We start from the raw sequence: 16,768 nt of genomic DNA, 5'->3' as shown, positions 1-16,768 counted from the left end.
TCCCCGTGTCCTGGCCTGTTTCCCATCCTCACCCCACACAGCTCTACTCCTTCCACTGGCCCGTCAGAGTGCAAGCGTACGCCACGGGCTATTTTTCACTTTCAATGCCAAAGGCAATACTGGAGAAAGCAAAGTGTGGGGAGATCGACCGTATTGTTAGGACGTTCAGCGCCCTTATCCTCAGGGTTTAAGAGCCAGAGGGGAGGTTTGAAACCTCAGTCAGTATCCAATTCTATATACGCTAGGTTGTTTCCAAAGACTCACACATAAGATTCCGCTTGATTTATAACCTGCTTGGGAGAGCCCAGCCCGCCGCCCGCGTCTCCGAACGCCTTCCTCAGGGCCTCGCTCCGGGGCCGCCGGGCGAGGGCGCCGCGCATGCGCCGAGGGGGCGGGGCGGGGCCGAGCGGGAGCCCGGAGCGACGTTGCGCGGCAGTTGCGTTCGGCCTCGGGCGCCCGGAGGGGGCGGGGCCGAGGCGGGCGTGGCTGCGTCGCCCCGCCCCGGCCCCGCCCCCTCGGCGGGCCGCGCCGCTGCGCCCGCCTCCCCGCTCGGCTCCCGCGGCGGCGGCGGCGGCCAAGAGCGGCTTCGCGAAGTCCTGGCCGGTGGGCGGGCGGCCGCGGGGCTGCGCGCGTCCGGCATCCCGGGGCCGCTCGGGCCCGGGCGGCGAGGGGGGCCCGGCGGTCCATGCATCCGCCGCCGCCCGCCGCCATGGATTTCAGTCAGAACAGCCTGTTCGGCTACATGGATGACCTGCAGGAGCTCACCATCATCGAGAGGCCGGTCCGCCGGAGCCTCAAGGTGCGCCCCGCCGAGAAACGCCCCGTGGGCGCCCGGCCGGCCGGCGCCTCCCGAGTCGGGCGGGTCGAGGAGGGTAGGGTTCTCGCCAGCCCCGGCGCCGGTCACCTTAAGCCGGCTCTCCCGGGGGCCCCTTCCTCGGCGTGGTCCCGGCTCCCCGAGAGGCGGGCTCCTGCCGGTGGGCGACTCGTGGTCGCCCGACCCCCGGCCCACGCCGGGAACGGCCGAGCTGCTGTCCTCGGGGCGACCCCGGCGACCTCCCTCTCCGGGCAGCCGCGGCCCTCGGGGCTTGCTCTCCTCAGCCCGCTCCGGGAGCTGTCCCCTCAGCCCGCCTCTGCCGGGGTATCCCGGGTCTCTCTGGACCCTGGAGTCGGGGTCCCGGGCTCACCCCTCTGTCCACACTGCGCCCCCCACCACTCCGTGAAAGGCCCCAGGTCCCATCCACCCCAAGTCAGGCCAAACTCGGCCCCCCTGGCCCCAGCGCGGCTTTCCTCGTCCTGCCCAGTCAGCCTCCGTTCCCGGGGTGGTTTTTCAAAGCCCTCTGGGCTCCTCGGGCCCATCCTGAGTCACCGCTCGTCCTTTCCTCCCAGCCCCCACCGCTGCCCCAGGACCTGCGCCCTACCCCTTGGGGGGAGTCCGCCTCCAGCTTGCGCCCCTCGCCGACTCTGGCTCCCCGACCCCTCCTCTGCCTGCCGACCCCTACCGGCTCCGATAGCCTGCCCCACTCCCACCTGCCGCAATGCCTGGCTTCTTGGATTTCCTGCCAGCCCCAGAATCTGTCCCCGCCACCCCCGCTGGTCCGGGTCGTTTTCATCCCCATCCGTTTTCAATCTTCATCCGTCCGCCCCCAGCCCCGGGAGCATCCCCTGCAGTGGAAGGCGCGGGAGAAGCCGGCGCGGGGCTTGAGGGATGGAGTGTGTGCGCTGCAGTCTGCGAGCCGCAACCGCACGAACCCGAGAAACCAGCAGAAACGCACCCCCAAACTTGCCCACCCGTTTAGCGACCTCCGCGACGGATGTCGCCCAGAATCCTGGGGCCCTTGATTCCTTTGCAATGATGAATTGTGAAACTTTCTGATTCCTCTGGACTCGCCCTGGGAAGATGGGGGAGGGGCGTGCACAGACTCGATGTTTACATGCACACATATGTATATGCGTGTGTGTGTGTGTATATATATATTTAAATTTTTCACTTGACAGACACCAGAAGAAATAGAAAAGCTGACAGTTGACGAAGACCTCAGTGACATCGAGAGGGCTGTTTACCTGCTCAGGTATTCCCTGCCGCCCTTCCCCTCCGCGGCGCGCACACAGGGCGCAGTGCCTGCTCGGGCTGAGTGTGCTTAGCCCACTTCAGCAGGGGGCGTGAGCACTAGCTCACCTGTGTCGCAAAGTAGACTTAAGTATGGCTTGAAGAGGTTTCACAACTGAGCTCGAAGAAAACGTCTTAATTTATAAATATTTACAGAACACGGCTTCTGTTCACGTTCACCCTTCCCCGTTTCCCAGCGTTGGCTTTTCTCACTTAAGATTCAGGACATTTAAACAAGGTCTGAGTATCCAGGGACTATTTTTTTAAGTCCGTTGTAGAATGCGAGCATTGTAGGCTCCTTTACGGTGTGGAAAAGGCGTCCACGATGTGGTGGTTCAGCCGGCTGCCCAGGGCGTCCTGTTGGGATGGCTTCTTACCCCGGGCTCTGGAAGTGTGCCTGAGACGGGTTTCTGTGTTGTCTGTCACTGAAGTTTAAACTGTCACTGAAGTTTAAAGCCGGCTCACAGGCTCCGTACAATTGCTTGCAGCAAATGATTATCGCAAAGCTTTGCAAGGTATTTTTCTGAATCACTTAAAAATTATGCTGTAGATTTAGTTTCTTAGAAATTAATGCAGTAACAGTGTGTAACTGAATATACTTCGGACATAGAAAATCGCCTAGGGCATTTTGTGTATAATTACTTTGAAACTTTCCTTAACCTGCACAGCCTCCGCCTGCCCCACCCCCAGCTGGTGGCAAGTGATGGTGCCCCCTCCCCGTGCCACTCTCGGCTCAGGACCAGATTTTGAATACTGGGCTCGTTTATCCTCCTTGTTTCCTCAGCTCAGGTCGACTTTGCCTGTTTGAAGTACTGGCAAGTTTCCTTTCTGGTTCACAGATCATGTTTCCAGTCCCGTGATAGTCACGAATGATACTGTTTAAAAAAAAAATCCCTCTCCTGTTTTCTTACTTCTTTAGCCAGCTGGTGGCCTGGTTGGCATGTGAGCATGCTTCTCCTGGAGACCATTCCCCGGTGATCTCGGGTCTCGGGCTTCACGTTCAAGTGGTTTCTCATCTTCTCTTTTTGCTTAGTGTTTCCACCTGTTTAATAAACTCTTTAGTACCAACGGAATGTATTTTTGCTGTTTGCTTAGAGCTGTTTACTCGCACCTTTTAGCCCATCTTGACATTTTATTGATTAATTATTATCCCTTAATCATGAGCATGTTTCCAACAATTGCCAACATTTGCCTTTTCCCGTGATTCTCTGAGCTGAAGGAGATAGGCCAGTGAAGCACGGTGGGGGGTTAATGATGGACAGTCAGCACTTCCTCATCCCGCCGTATTCTCTGTAGTGTAAGCCCTGCTTACGCTGAGGAAATGGAGGATCTTGTTCTGCTTACACCTTACTCCAGATAGCAGTGCTAAGGTTTCTAGTGGAGGAGAGCTTCTTTGTTTTTCATTTTCCTTTTATTGTCTGTGAGTGGGGTGAGTTGTCCGAGTGGGCTTTGTTTCCCAGAGCGAGAGCATAGTTCTCACTCACAGAACCTTTGGGGAGACAGATAGGCCATCTCAGACCAGAGCTTTGAAAGAGATCCGCTGGCTCCTGGCGTTTCTTGGGGCTCACCCTGCACGACTTGGAAGGGGAACACTGGTTTGGTTGTGTGTGGCCTCGCAGCGGGGCTGGCGGGGCAGGGATGTGGAACTTCACCTGGAGGCCAGCTTCTGGGGGACGATGCCAAAACTGGGTGAAAGCGTCTTTCTTTCCTTGGATTCGGGGAGCGGGGCTGCTCTGAAGGCCTCCCCATCTGCGGCTTCAGCTCTTTTCGGTGTCACTTAGTCTTCACCCACCCCCTTTCTTGTTTTGTTTGGTTCCATGGAACCTGATCCCAAATCTAGTTTGTTCTTTCTTCTGTTGGTGATTTTCAGGTTTATTTTGGCATTAAAATTTTTTTTTTGAATATTTAATATTCACACAGACATCCATGGGTGTATTTGCTGTCTGCGTTTCTGCTTTGGGTTTGATTTTTGTTTGTTTGTTTTCTTATTTGGAATGTGAAAAACTACTCGGGGCCACTATGTTAGATTAGAACCCAGAGCCAAATGTGAAGCATTGATAGGGAGTACTTCATGTCAGTGGGGTGCTGGTGGCTACAGTTTAAATTGGTTCCAAGTGTCTGTGGAAGGAGTGATGTACAGAGCCCTGCTACCTGCTGAGCACCAAACTGACCAGGACATAACAGGTCAGTTGTTAATGCTGTTTTCACAATTAAGTTTAGAACATTATGATATTTGGAGATTTGACACAGATGAAATTGTGGTTTTGCATAAATAGGATGCTGATATACCCAGCTGTGGCATTTAGCACTGAAGCAAAACAGCTTTCCTAATAGTCACAGCTTGTGTCTTAGTCAAAATCATAGCATGGCATTTTTTTCTCTGTTCTCTCTCTGATTTTGGCATATATTTTAAGAATGTACTTAAAAATATGTCAAAAAATTGTATTAGAGTCCTACGTATGTATATTGTGTTTTAATTACGTAACCTTTAATTACGTAAACCTTTATTGCCAGATAAGCTCTGATTCCTAAGCCTGGCATTCAGCATACTGCCTGCGTGACTGCATTCCAGCTGGACACTGTGACATCCCAAGAGTCCTTCACTTCCTAAATGGCTTTAGTTGAAATAGGATTCACATTACATCTAGTACACTCATTTAAATTGTACAAGTTAGTGGTTTAGAGTATATTTGTAAAATTAAAAAAAACGATTTTAAAGGCAGAGTTATGCAGAAAGGGGAACGAGATCTTCCATTACTGGTTCACTTCCTAACTGACTTCCATGGCCAGGTTTGGGCCAAGTAGAAGCCAGGAGCCTGGAACATTCACATCCCACAGGGATGGTAGGAATCCAAATGCGTGGGCTGTTATCTGATGCCTTCCCAGGTACGTTAGTAGGGAGCTGGATCAGAAGTGGAGCAACTGGGAGTTGAACAGGCGTTCCCACGGGATGCTGGCATTGTAGACAGAAGCTTACCGCGCTGAGCCACAGACAGACTCCATAGTCATGAAATTGTAGAACGTTTCTGTAGTCAATTTCAAAAGACTTCTAATTGCCCCCCCCCCCCCCCAAGAACTCCTGTACTGTTAGTAATCCTGCCTCATTTCCCAACCCTCCCATCTTCTGGCAGTTCTCACCTGCTTTCTGGCTTGGTCTTGACTGTGTGTAAGATTCATCCATGCTATAGCCTGGGTCAGTCGTGTTTCCACATGCTGGTAACTGTTGTAACTGTTGGTGCTCACTTTGGCAAGCAGTCTTGCCTGTATTCACTGTCCTGGCAGGATTTACTGCCCCCAAGAACCACATGTAACCCTGTTTCTGTCACCAGGTCCTCTCCAGCTGCTCACCACACATGGATTCTGGGCTGCTCTGAGCTTGCCTGTCACTGTGACTGCGCTGCATAGCTGGTAGTTCATTGTTACTCTAGGCTCAACCCTGTGCTTTTGTGCATATGTTTGCCTGAATAGACTGTAAGAGGTCTTGGAAGATAAGCCATGTGTATATATTTTTAAATATTTTTTTTTAAATGGGAAAGGCAGCTTTACAGGAAGGAGATACAGAGAGGAGGATCTTCTGTCTGCTGGTTCACTCCCCAAGTGGCTGCAACAGCTGGAGCTGAGCCAATCCAAAGCCAGGAACCCGGAGTTTCTTCCAGGTCTCCCATACAGGTGCAGGGTCCCAAGACTTGGGTCGTCCTCAACTGTTTTCCCAGGCCATAAGCAGAGAGCTGGATGGGAAGTGGAGCAATTGGAACACAAACTGGTGCCCATATGGAATCCTGGTGGTTGCAAGCAAAGATTCAGCCATTAGGCTACTGTGCCAGCCCAGATAAGCCATGTTTTATGTTGCTTCTTTTCTTATCTCACTCTTGTTCTTGGCTGGGATGTAAATATATGTCTTGTAATGGAATGCAATGTATGTAAGATGATGAAAATGCTCAATCAAGAACTTTTTTTTTTTTATTGTGGGCAATAGAATCAAGCAGGCTTAGGTTAGATCTCATTCTGCTGTTTGCCATCTATGTGACTGTGAGTGAGTTACTTGTGGTGTTTGCCTTATAAGTTAGGCACCTGCCACATACAAAAATGATACCCCATCAATGCTAGTTCCCTCCCATGTCGCCCCATTTCCAAGCTGCTTAGGTGGCTAAGGTACATCTCAGACTTTTTAAAGAGAAATGGCATTGATTCTGTCTTCCAGGAAATTCATAAGGTAACAGGTCAGGAAATTATCAAGTGAAGATTATGAGAGGTATTCTCTCATTTCATTTGCTGTTAGTGTTTATCAAAAGCTAAAATCTTCATAAATTGTAACTAAGCATTTTATGTTGAGCCTGAGTAAGATCAACCTGTTTTACAGGTTTGCGTTTTCTTACACATGTCCTTGTCTGAAGCAGTATTTGCTGTTGCTCCTGAAGTTCCATGTGGCCTTTACAGTCTCACTTTGTGCTGTGAGTGGTAAAGCAGCTTATATTTTGAAGTATATCTGTAACTGGGATCGTGTGTGTGTGTGTGTGTGTGTGTGTGTGTGTGTGTGTGTGTGTTTTAATTTTAAGGTGTAAGTACTCCCCCTAGTGATATAACAGATTCCTGCAGCCATATCATTGTGCCCACACTGGTGGCAGCTGAGAGCCCTGCCCTGGCATGCCTCTTCTGTGTCAGGACCAGAGGGTAGCAACGAGGCAGTAAGGGAGACTTCCAGAAGTCAGCTTTGCTAACTCAGCTCGCTTTTTGTCTTTTGAAAATACCTATCCCATTAGCTAGTTCAGGAGTGAAGCGCTGTGTGTAAAGCTTATGTATATGTGCTTATATTTTAGACTCATTTTCTTACTAGTTTTGATGCCTTTGGCAATTTTTCTGTTTCAGTGGGTGAATGAGGGGTGTGTATATGGTGTGTTTGTGAGAGACCAAGAGGACACTCACATGTATGTATATGTGTATGTGTGGTCAGTATCGCTTGGCCAGTTTTCTTTGGTGAGCAATAGGGACTTTGAGGAATCTCTCCGTTAGGATGGCTAGCTAGCTGGTTAGCTCATCCCGTAAGTTGGTTAAAGTGTTGTATTTGTGCGATTGTGATACTTTCACTGAAATCCTTGAGGAGTAACTGAGGAGGAAGAAGGCTGGTCTCAGAGTTTGGAGATTCACAGCCCAGGATCAGGGCGCCCTGTTGTTGTGGTGCTTGGGAGGCTGGCAATGGCAGAGCTCGTGTGAAGTGGTCCTATGGTGACTCAGTAGGCAGGGGGGCAGCTGGGCTGGATTGGGTTACCAAAGCACCTCTCTTAGAAGAGCTGGATAAACCCCTAGCACCCTAAAGACCTTCTATCGGGGTCACCTCCTGAACACTGTGATCATTAATCGTTAAAGTTATCCCACTGACCTTGGGGGACCAAGACCCCTCCCTGTGCGTAGGCCTTTGGGGCACATGCAAACTGTTACCCAAATGATAACAAGTAAACTCACTCAAACAATGCCTATCTTAGGCATGTTCTTTTGCCAATATTTTGACATTGAGCTATGACCTTTTCTTTGAGTGTAGGTCAGCTGATTGTGGGTCAGAATCTGCTTTTTTTAGTAAGTCGCTGCCCCCACCCTCCCTGCACCCCTTCCCCCAGTGCATTTATAATGTCAAGCTTAGTTGAGTGCTAATGCTTATGAAACTGAAAGCATGGTCCTGGATTTTTCTGATTTTTTTTTTCGTGTCTTTTGCAAGTTAGTTTTTCTGATATGATAGTTTTCTTTGCTGTTATCTTTATTGAGTTTTTCTGGAACCTTCAACCGAGTTCTCACAGAAGCAAGTCTTTTTCAGGTTCACAGGTTTTTGCCATGTAAGCTGAATTTAGACTGTGGCTCACTCCTGGTTGTAACTCAGCGAGTGATAGAAATCTGGATATTCTCGGAGGAACCTGCTTGTGGACTTTGAGGCTTCCCTCAGCCAGGCCGGGAGAGTGTTGTGTCCTGGGGTGAGGCGTTCTTTTGAGAGAGATGCTGTCTTTCTTTCCAACTGCCCTGTGATGACCTTGCTTTGTCCACGGTAGTCTTCTCTCATTTCTTCATTGAGTTTGGTCCCGTGGCCTCTTCCTTGTCTTGGTTTATTTAAAAAAGAAACTTGTGAATGTGGGATCTCAGCTAGGTGCTCTCATAAACATGTGGTTTCTTTCTTTCTTTTTTTTTTAAGTAAATTTTGAATATACATGAATATGAACACAAATTGCCAATACACAGTGTGTCAACTTTTCCCGGGTGATTTGCTCATGTAGCTAGCATCCGGTTTAAGAAACAGTTTTCATTGAGCTCCTCTGTGACAGCCCCATTCCCACCCCCCACTCCCATCCAAGGGCAGCCACTCTCCTGACTTAGAACCTCGTCCATGGTTGGTTTGCGCTAGAACTCTGAAGTTCTTAGTGTGATCCCAGGAACCTTAGTGTGATCCCAGGCTCAGCTTCTTTTATTCAACATTTTAAAAAAAGATTTATCTGCCTTGTATGGAACAATAGATTGCACATTTTCTTTTTTCCTTTTTTATTTTTAAGATTCATTTCTATTAGAAAGGGAGGGAGGGAGGGAGAGAGAGAGATTCTGTATCCATTGGCTTACTCCCCAAATGGCTGTAATGGCTGGAACAAGGCCCATCCAAAGTTAGGGGCCAGGAGCTTTTTCTGGGCCTCTCATATGGGTGCAGGGACCCAGGGACACTTAGGTTGTCCTCTGCTGATTTCCCAGGCCATTAGCAGGGAGTTGGAGTAGAAGTGGAGTGGTCAGTGCTCAAACTGGTGTTGATATGGGATGCTGGTGCCACTGGTGGAGGATGAACTAACCTGATGTGCCACCGTGCTGACCCTGATGATGCATTCCCATTGCTGTATGTTGTTCTGTTAGATGAATATGCTACAGTTTATTTCTTTGTGAAGGTTATTTAGCTAATTTCCAGTTTTTGGCTTTTATGGACTCATGCCATTATAAACATTTCTGTACAAAGTCTCTTGAAATATACATGTATGTGTTCTTTTAAAGGATTCTCCTTGAAATAGAATTAAGGGTTATAAAATATACATATAAACCATCTTAAATGATAGTGCTAAATAGCTATCTAAATTACTTTTGCCAATTTCTACTTCTGCCAATATTTTTAATAGTGGTCCCAGCTTCTATTTTAAAGGAGCAAAATGGCCAACTTCCCGGTACGTAATTTGTAGCATATTGGTAATGAGCTACCTGCTAGGTAGGCAAAGCTAATTAATAGCTTTTAGGCATTTCTCTTTTTCTGTGCACAATTTACTTATATTTTCTAACTTTTTTCTTTGCAGGACAGAAAGTTTCTTAAGTTTTTACAGTCAGTGTTGGTTAGCTTGGTGGTAAGGTTGTCTTTTAGGAGTTGGGTTGTTTTATTACATTTTCTCTAAGAAAGAGAGATAAAGTGGATGCTGGAGTCTTGATCTCTTTCTAGAACCATCCTAGACCCTGCACTTTTAATGATTCAAAGGGTCATTTTATTTTATCATTTCTTTTAAGACTTACTTGGTTTTACTTAAAAGTCAGAGTGACAGAGCCAGAGGTAGGGGAGAGTGGCAGGAACAGGGACAAAGAGAAAAATAGTCTTCCATTTATTGATTCACTGTTCAAGTAGCTGTAATGGCCAAGGTTATGCCAGACTGAAGGCCAGAGCCGGCAACTCCACATGGGTCTCCTGTACATTAGTATCAGAGGTGCAAGAGTTTGTGCCATGTTCCGCTGCCTTGCCAGGTGCCTTAGCAGGGAGCTGGGTCCGAGGGAGAGAAACCAGGTTGTGATGTGATATAGGATGCTGGCATCATGGGCACTGGCCTAACTCAGTGTGCTACGATGCTGGTCTCAAGAGATCTTATGTTAACGTAATTGCTCAAGTTGTCATTCTCTGTGACAGTGATGTATGAATGACTTGCCTTTCTATGTCAAAATGCAGGCATCTTCATTTTTCAGTGTTTTAGACAGAGGGATCACTGTTTCACGTATTAAGAGGAATATATAGTGGATTTCAGCCAGTTATCTTCCATTACCGATAGGGACATATGACTGAAGCTATAAATTCTATGTTTTGGAAAAATACCAGGTCTTGGAATATCAGGGGCGTGGGGATTGTTTCCTGTCTCCTTTTCCTGGTCTTTTGTTAGGAGAACAGCCCTGGGAGGCATCTGTTTCTTTTCCCCATTTACTGACACTCCAGAAGGTTCTCTCTGTGACATCAGTAGAAAGCAGACTATTTTGTGAAGATCTGTACCCAAAGCTTAGAAATAAAAAGTAAACTATTTTCATCCATGTAGAAGTGACCCATATAATGTCATTGAAGGCACCTAGAGATTTTGGAGAGTGGAGCGAAGGTTTCATGTTGTAAGGATACCTGCTTATAAAGATTTATTTATTTTGGAAAGAGTTACAGAGAGAGACTCAGAGAAGGAGAGAGCGATTCCATCCACAGATTCTTTCCCCAGATGGCTTCCGTGCCAGCGTGGGGCCAGGCTGAGGCCAGGAGCTGGGAGCTTCTTCGGGTCTTGCACATGAGTAGCAGGAGCCCTGCATGTGGGTCCTTTTTTTTTTTAGTACTTTGGCAGGCCGTTAAGGAGCTGGATCAGAAACAGAGCAGCCAGGACATGAGTTGGCACCCAAATGGGATGCCAGCATTGCAGCTCATGGGTTACTTGCCACACCACAAGGCTGACCCAGAATTACTGAGTTACTTATTTATAATATCTTTATACTTCTATAATAAAATTAAAATGAATAATTATATAGGTTTGACTAAGTTATGGGGTAAGTTATATAAGTATAATGTACTTATGATAGGAAATGTAAGGATACTTCAGGAAGTTCATGGGCAATTGATGAACAGGTAATTCATACCAACGCAGGGAGGGTGAGTCTTATCCTAATTGTATCTAATTAATTCCCAGTTAAAAAGTTGGAATTGTATTGCTTGACTCTAACCTTAAATTTCTTTAGAAAAGATTTATTCATTTTATTTGAAAGAGTTACAGAGAGAGAGAACAAGAGGGCGCATGAGAGACAGACACACAGAGAGGTCTTCCAACCACAGTTCACTCCCCAAATGGCCATAATGGTCAGAAATGGAAATTGTTTGTAATATTTTACTTTGAATTCTATATAAGCATATGTTTACATTAAAAATGTTAAATCCTTATGTTACAAAAACAGTTACAATATAGAAAATATTTGGAAGTGCTTGTGTGTTAGGAGTTTACCAGAAAATTAATGATGTTGTAGCAGCATGTATTAGTAGTCCAGAAAATAATTTAAGGAAAAATGCATTTTATTAGCTCTCAGTAGAATAGTGATCAATCCCGGTTAACAAGTACCCTGGACATTGAGAATCTAAATGTTGAGCTGAAAGTGCTTTATATTGAGAAAGACCCAGAATTTTCCTTGGAGGTGGAAGCACTCCCCCTTTTTACAGATCTCGGGCAAGTTGCTTAACTTCTTTAAGCCCAGATCTCATATCTGAAATGCATATGCCAAGGTTTCTGTCTTTGGGTTCTTGAGACAAGTGGAGGGAATGCATGTGGAGGACTCCAAGTTATGTGCACTGAGGATAGCTGGTATTTTTTGAATCATCTGTTTGCGGTTCAAAGCATAATTGACTCTGGATGTATAGGACATTTCTCGTTCAGCAACTTCATGAGGCTATCAAGGTTTCTCTCCAGGTATTAGTTTTCTGGATTGGGTCATCAAAGCCTCCCCTACCTACTCCACCGTCCAGTTTTTTGAAAATTATTTTATTGAGGTTTAATTTAAATAATTTGTGGTTTTATGAGTTCTGTCAAATGTATCCAGTGGTATGACCAGCACTCTAGTAAGAATGTAGAATTTTCCCATTCCACTGGAAAAAATGACCCGTTCCCCCTGGCCCTTAGGGACCCCTGATCTCCTCTGTGCTACTATGGATTGATTCTGCCTGTGTTAGAATGTAGACACATGTTTTCATATCTTTTGTGTAAATGTTTAAGAATAGAATGCAGGGTCAAATGGTATGCTTTTCCCCTACTTTGCAGCTTTGTTGAGGCATAATTGGCATTCAATAAATGACATATAAACCGGGCAATTTGATGAATATTGACATATGTACACACATGTAAAACCATCATCATTCATATAATGAACATACTCATCATCTGAAAAAGTGACTTTGTGTCCCTGTGTCATACCTCACCTCCTCTCTGAGTTTCTTCCTGGTTCAGAATGACAGATCCGCCGTTAACCATAGATGAGCTTGTCCTGGTTCAGAATGGCAGGTCTGCCATTAGCCATAGATGAGCTTGTCCTGGTTCAGAATGACAGATCCGCCGTTAACCATAGATGAGCTTGTCCTGGTTCAGAATGACAGATCCACCGTTAGCCATAGATGAGCTTGTCCTGGTTCAGAATGGCAGGTCTGCCGTTAGCCATAGATGAGCCTGTCCTGGTTCAGAATGGCAGGTCTGCCGTTAGCCATAGATGAGCTTGCAGCTTCTGGAAATCTATAGAAATGATTCCCACAGTGTCTATTCCGTCCATTCTCATTCACTCAACATCATTATTTTGAAATTCATCTATAATGTTGCATGAATCAATAATTTACTCCTATTTATTATTGATAACTCTTCCATTTTGTGCATATAGCACATTTTATTTATTTATTCATTGGTGGATGGAAATTTGGCTCATTTCCTTTTTTCCTTTTTTTTTTGGTGTTTGGGTAGTTAATTGTTCAGAGCCTTTAAAAAATCATATGTAAAAAGCTTGCATATTTCATTAAGGATTGGCTGCAATAATAGATAATAAAGCAAAAATATCTTTCATTTTGCCAAACTGAAAAAAGAATTGGAATTGAACAATGTATTCTTTTCTTCGGATAAAGAGTTTTACACGTTGTAATTGGGTTGTGAATGGTTTGGGCAGGACAAGGTTTTAGCTGCATAAAAATGTATGTTCAGGTTTTAAAAGTGAATCTGAGAAGTCTAATACACTCAGGATTCATAGTTTCTGTGTAGTATATTTATAAGCTATGTTTGCATGGCAGTAAGGGTGCAAGTTTTCTAAATCATGTTCATAAGTGTATTTGCTTGGAAATTCTATCAGTTGTAAATCCATGAAGTGTATTTGCAAGCCTGTGGAGGGAAGCAGTGTGTTCAGGGAGAGTTCTGCTCGCTGTGGCTGGGATGCTATGAGGCACAGGAGGACACATGTGGACACAGTGTATATATGCTTTTCTTCCTGTAGTTGTTTGACAGTTCTTAGAAATCTTTTTTTTTTTTAATTGGCTTCCAGAAAGCTCAGTACTGTACAGAAAGGTCACCAAACCTACTTTGCCTGACTTTAGTTTTTGCGGAGGTTTTATGGCCCCGAATGTCATTGATCTTGGTGAATATTCTGTGAACGCTGGAAAAGAAAGGTGTGTTCTGGTGCTGGATAGAATTTTCTATAGGTGGCATTTTGGACAAGTTGGTTATGGTGTTGTTTAAGTTTTCTGTGTGTCTCCTGTCTGCTTGTTCTGTTGGTTATGGAAAAGTAGTCAAGACTCTAATTGTGAATTTATCTATTTCTCCTTTCAAATCTGTCATCTTTATTGTGAGTTCATGTATGATGAAACTTCATATTTGAATGCATGTAATGTTTATCTCTTGAATTGTTCTTTACTTTGAAATGTACTATATCTCATATTAATGTTTCAGCTTATATATATATTTTTAAGATTTGTTTACTTACTTAAAAATAATTACAGAGAGACACCTTTCATCTGCTGGTTCACTCCCCAAATGGCTACAACAGCCAGGACTGGCCAAGCCAAAGCCAGGAATCTGGGCCTCCTCTAGGTCTTCCATGGGGATGGCAGGGACCTAAATATGTGGGCCATCTTCTGCTGCTTTCCTAGGCATGTTAGCAGGAAGCTGGGTTGAAAGCAGAGCAGTAGGGACTAACCAGTGTCCTTGCCTTGCATGTGCCAGGATCCCGTATGGATGCCGGTTCTAATCCTGGCAGCCCCAGGTATAGACAGTTCTTATATGCTGTTGCTGGTTTCTTCTGATGCTAATAGCTGGTCTCCTCAGGTTTATTTACTTGAAAGTTACACACACAGAGGGGGCGGAGAGAGAGAGCTACATCTGCTGGCTCACTGGCTCATTCCCCAGATGGTTGCAACAGCTGGGACTTGGCCAGGTTGAAGCCAGCACTGGGCCAAGCTGAAGCCAGGAGAGAGGAGATTCATTTGGGTCTTCAAAATTTTAGTATTTTTACTTTCGAAAACTGTGTTTGTGTGTGTGTGTGTGTGTGTGTGTGTGTGTGTGTGTACTAGTAGGATCATAGATGTGGCTGTTTTTTTTTTTTTTTCAGGACACACATCAATATACCAAAATAATTTGTATTTTTTGACTTACCTCTAGTCTCATGTTTACTATGAGCAACATTACCATTTTTGTTTCTTTTATTAGGTGGTGGGAATTATAAGCTGGTGTTCTTTTCGTTCTTGTTGCTAAGAAATGCGGAGCATGGCCACCAGCCAGCTGTGTGACCTGGGGCACATCATTTAGCCTCACTGTATTGTGTCAATACAGTGAGTGAGAGAAAGAGAATGAGCTATTAGTGAAGCAAAGATTTCTTCTTGGTATTGTGACTGTTATCCCAATTATAAATGATCTTCATATCATTAGTACATCAGTTTCCCATCCCTTCAGAAATACTTGCTTTCTCCAGTCCCAGAAAGAGCTCAGGGGGAACGGGACATCTCTGATTCTTTTGACCACTATCTCTTAAAAAATACTGCACCATTTTCAGTTATTTGTGTGCTTAATGTGTGCATTTCTGAATCTTTGCTTTGTTCAGGTCAATATATACATAATAGAATGACTTGTTTTATCAAAACATATTTATTTTGTTGTAAAGATCAAAACCTATTATGATTTAGAAAATCTGATATTGTGCTTAGTTTCATCTTGATTCACACATATAGTGTGAGGACCTCGTGTTGTGGACAGTGTATTAGACTCTTGGCATTTCAGGGTGTGTGTGTCTTACCTAGAATATGTAGGCAGGTGTATATGTGGTTACGAAGGGATACATCTGTATCCCTAGGTCTGAGTATCCCACTTGAATTATTTACTCTTTGGATTGTATATGAGGTGATATATCCTTAGATACTTGTATCCTCAAAATCTCCCGAGAGAGTAAATCTGTTGAGTAGTCATGTGTTGCTTACTAATGGGCATGTCCCAAGGAATGTGTCGTTTGGCTGTTGGCATCAGTATGCTTACAGAGATGACCAACAGACAGTTCAATTGTTTCGGTGTCTGTAGTGCTCGACATGGCACATGACATGTATGTCATAGAAAAACTCAAGTAGCTTGGTTGTGATAAGCATTTTTAATGTATACATACACCAAAATATCATGATCACTTTGTATTCATAAATATGTACATATTTAGAATTCATCAATTTGCAATTTACTAAAAATCAGATTGTATATAATTGAATATATACAACTTTTGTTAATAAAACTTGGTAAAACTTTTCTTTTAGGATATTTAGAGGTCTTCTAATTCATATATTTTGAAAAGGAATAATGGGAATGTCTAAAAAGTTAATTTTCATGATTGTTGTTTTGAAATCCATGAGAGATCTTATAGGATAAATAGGTATTTAAAAATCAGTGTCTTGCTTTGTGGAGGTTATTTATTTATTTTTTTATTTTGACAATCTTTACATAGTTAATTAGGGTAAAAAGGTTCAAGGGCTACAGGAAAGTGGGTAAGACTAGTATTTTTTCCATATTGTTTGTGGAGGTTATTTTTAAAAATATTTATTTTTTGTTGCAAAGTCAGATATACAGAGAGGAGGAGAGGAAGATGTTCTGTCTGCTGATTCGCTCCCCAAGTGGCCGCAACGGCCGGAACTACACTGATCCGAAGCCAGGAGCCCAGAGTCTCTTCTGGATTTCCCACATGGGTGCAGGGTCCCAAGGCTTTGGACCGTCCTCAACTGCTTTTCCAGGCCACAAGCAGGGAGCTGGATGGGAAGTGGGGCAGCTGGGATTAGAACCGGCACCCATATGGGATCCCAGCACTGCTGAGCTATCGCACTGGGCCCCGGAGGTTATGTTTCCCCCCGACAGTAGTATTGGGTTGACCTGGAGCAGGTTTTGGTGTCTGCAGAGGTTGATTTCTTCATTTCCGCAGTGCACAGGAGGCCAGGGACGTCCCTGAAGCTCTCTACCCCTACAGTGCATAGTAGTCTCTCTTGAGCATTGGAGAAAAGGAGTCATATTGTACACAGCTTGTTTTTTATTGTACACAGCTTTTCCAGATTGGTTTTTTTGGGTGACTAATAAGCTTTTATGTATTATAATTGATTTATTTGTATTCTGTTTCTTCTGAGTCAGTGCCTCTCTTATGGTAATATCCGTCAAGTGAGCAGATAGGCAGCGCTCTGGGACTCCTTCTGGGTCACGTTATCTATTCCCAGTGTCAGTCCCCAGCTCTGTGCTGCGATTTCCCAGTCTGGCTGCAGTTGGCCGCCTCCTGAGCTGCAGACCAGATACCTGCACTGGGCGTTCAGATCCAGTGGGCCTGGGACAGAAACCGTCGTTTTTGGTATCAGTAACCCTCTACTTCTTGAGAAACCTGAAATCATTCTGGAGGAAA

General features: G+C 45.1%; 1 protein-coding gene across 2 annotated transcripts in view; it reads left to right on the top strand.

Annotated features, from left to right (window-relative positions):
- The first annotated feature begins 546 nt into the window (after nucleotides 1-546).
- Nucleotides 547-16,768, top strand: part of PPP4R4 (protein phosphatase 4 regulatory subunit 4) — a 72,016-nt gene continuing 55,794 nt past the window's right edge. The window contains exons 1-2 of one of the 2 annotated variants that reach the window (XM_040975571.1): nucleotides 547-799; nucleotides 1,996-2,069. In XM_040975571.1, the coding sequence (XP_040831505.1) occupies nucleotides 686-799; nucleotides 1,996-2,069 (188 nt within the window). In that variant the 5' untranslated portion in view covers nucleotides 547-685. The remainder of the gene's footprint in view (nucleotides 800-1,995; nucleotides 2,070-16,768) is intronic. The other variant, XM_040975572.1, reaches the window with a different exon arrangement.

The sequence above is a fragment of the Ochotona curzoniae genome, unplaced genomic scaffold (genome assembly GCF_017591425.1).
Source record: "Ochotona curzoniae isolate NIBS_2020 unplaced genomic scaffold, NIBS_Ocur_1.0 contig_2688, whole genome shotgun sequence".
In the NCBI taxonomy this organism is placed as follows: Eukaryota; Metazoa; Chordata; class Mammalia; order Lagomorpha; family Ochotonidae; genus Ochotona; species Ochotona curzoniae.
This window is presented reverse-complemented; position numbering and strand designations above follow the sequence as displayed.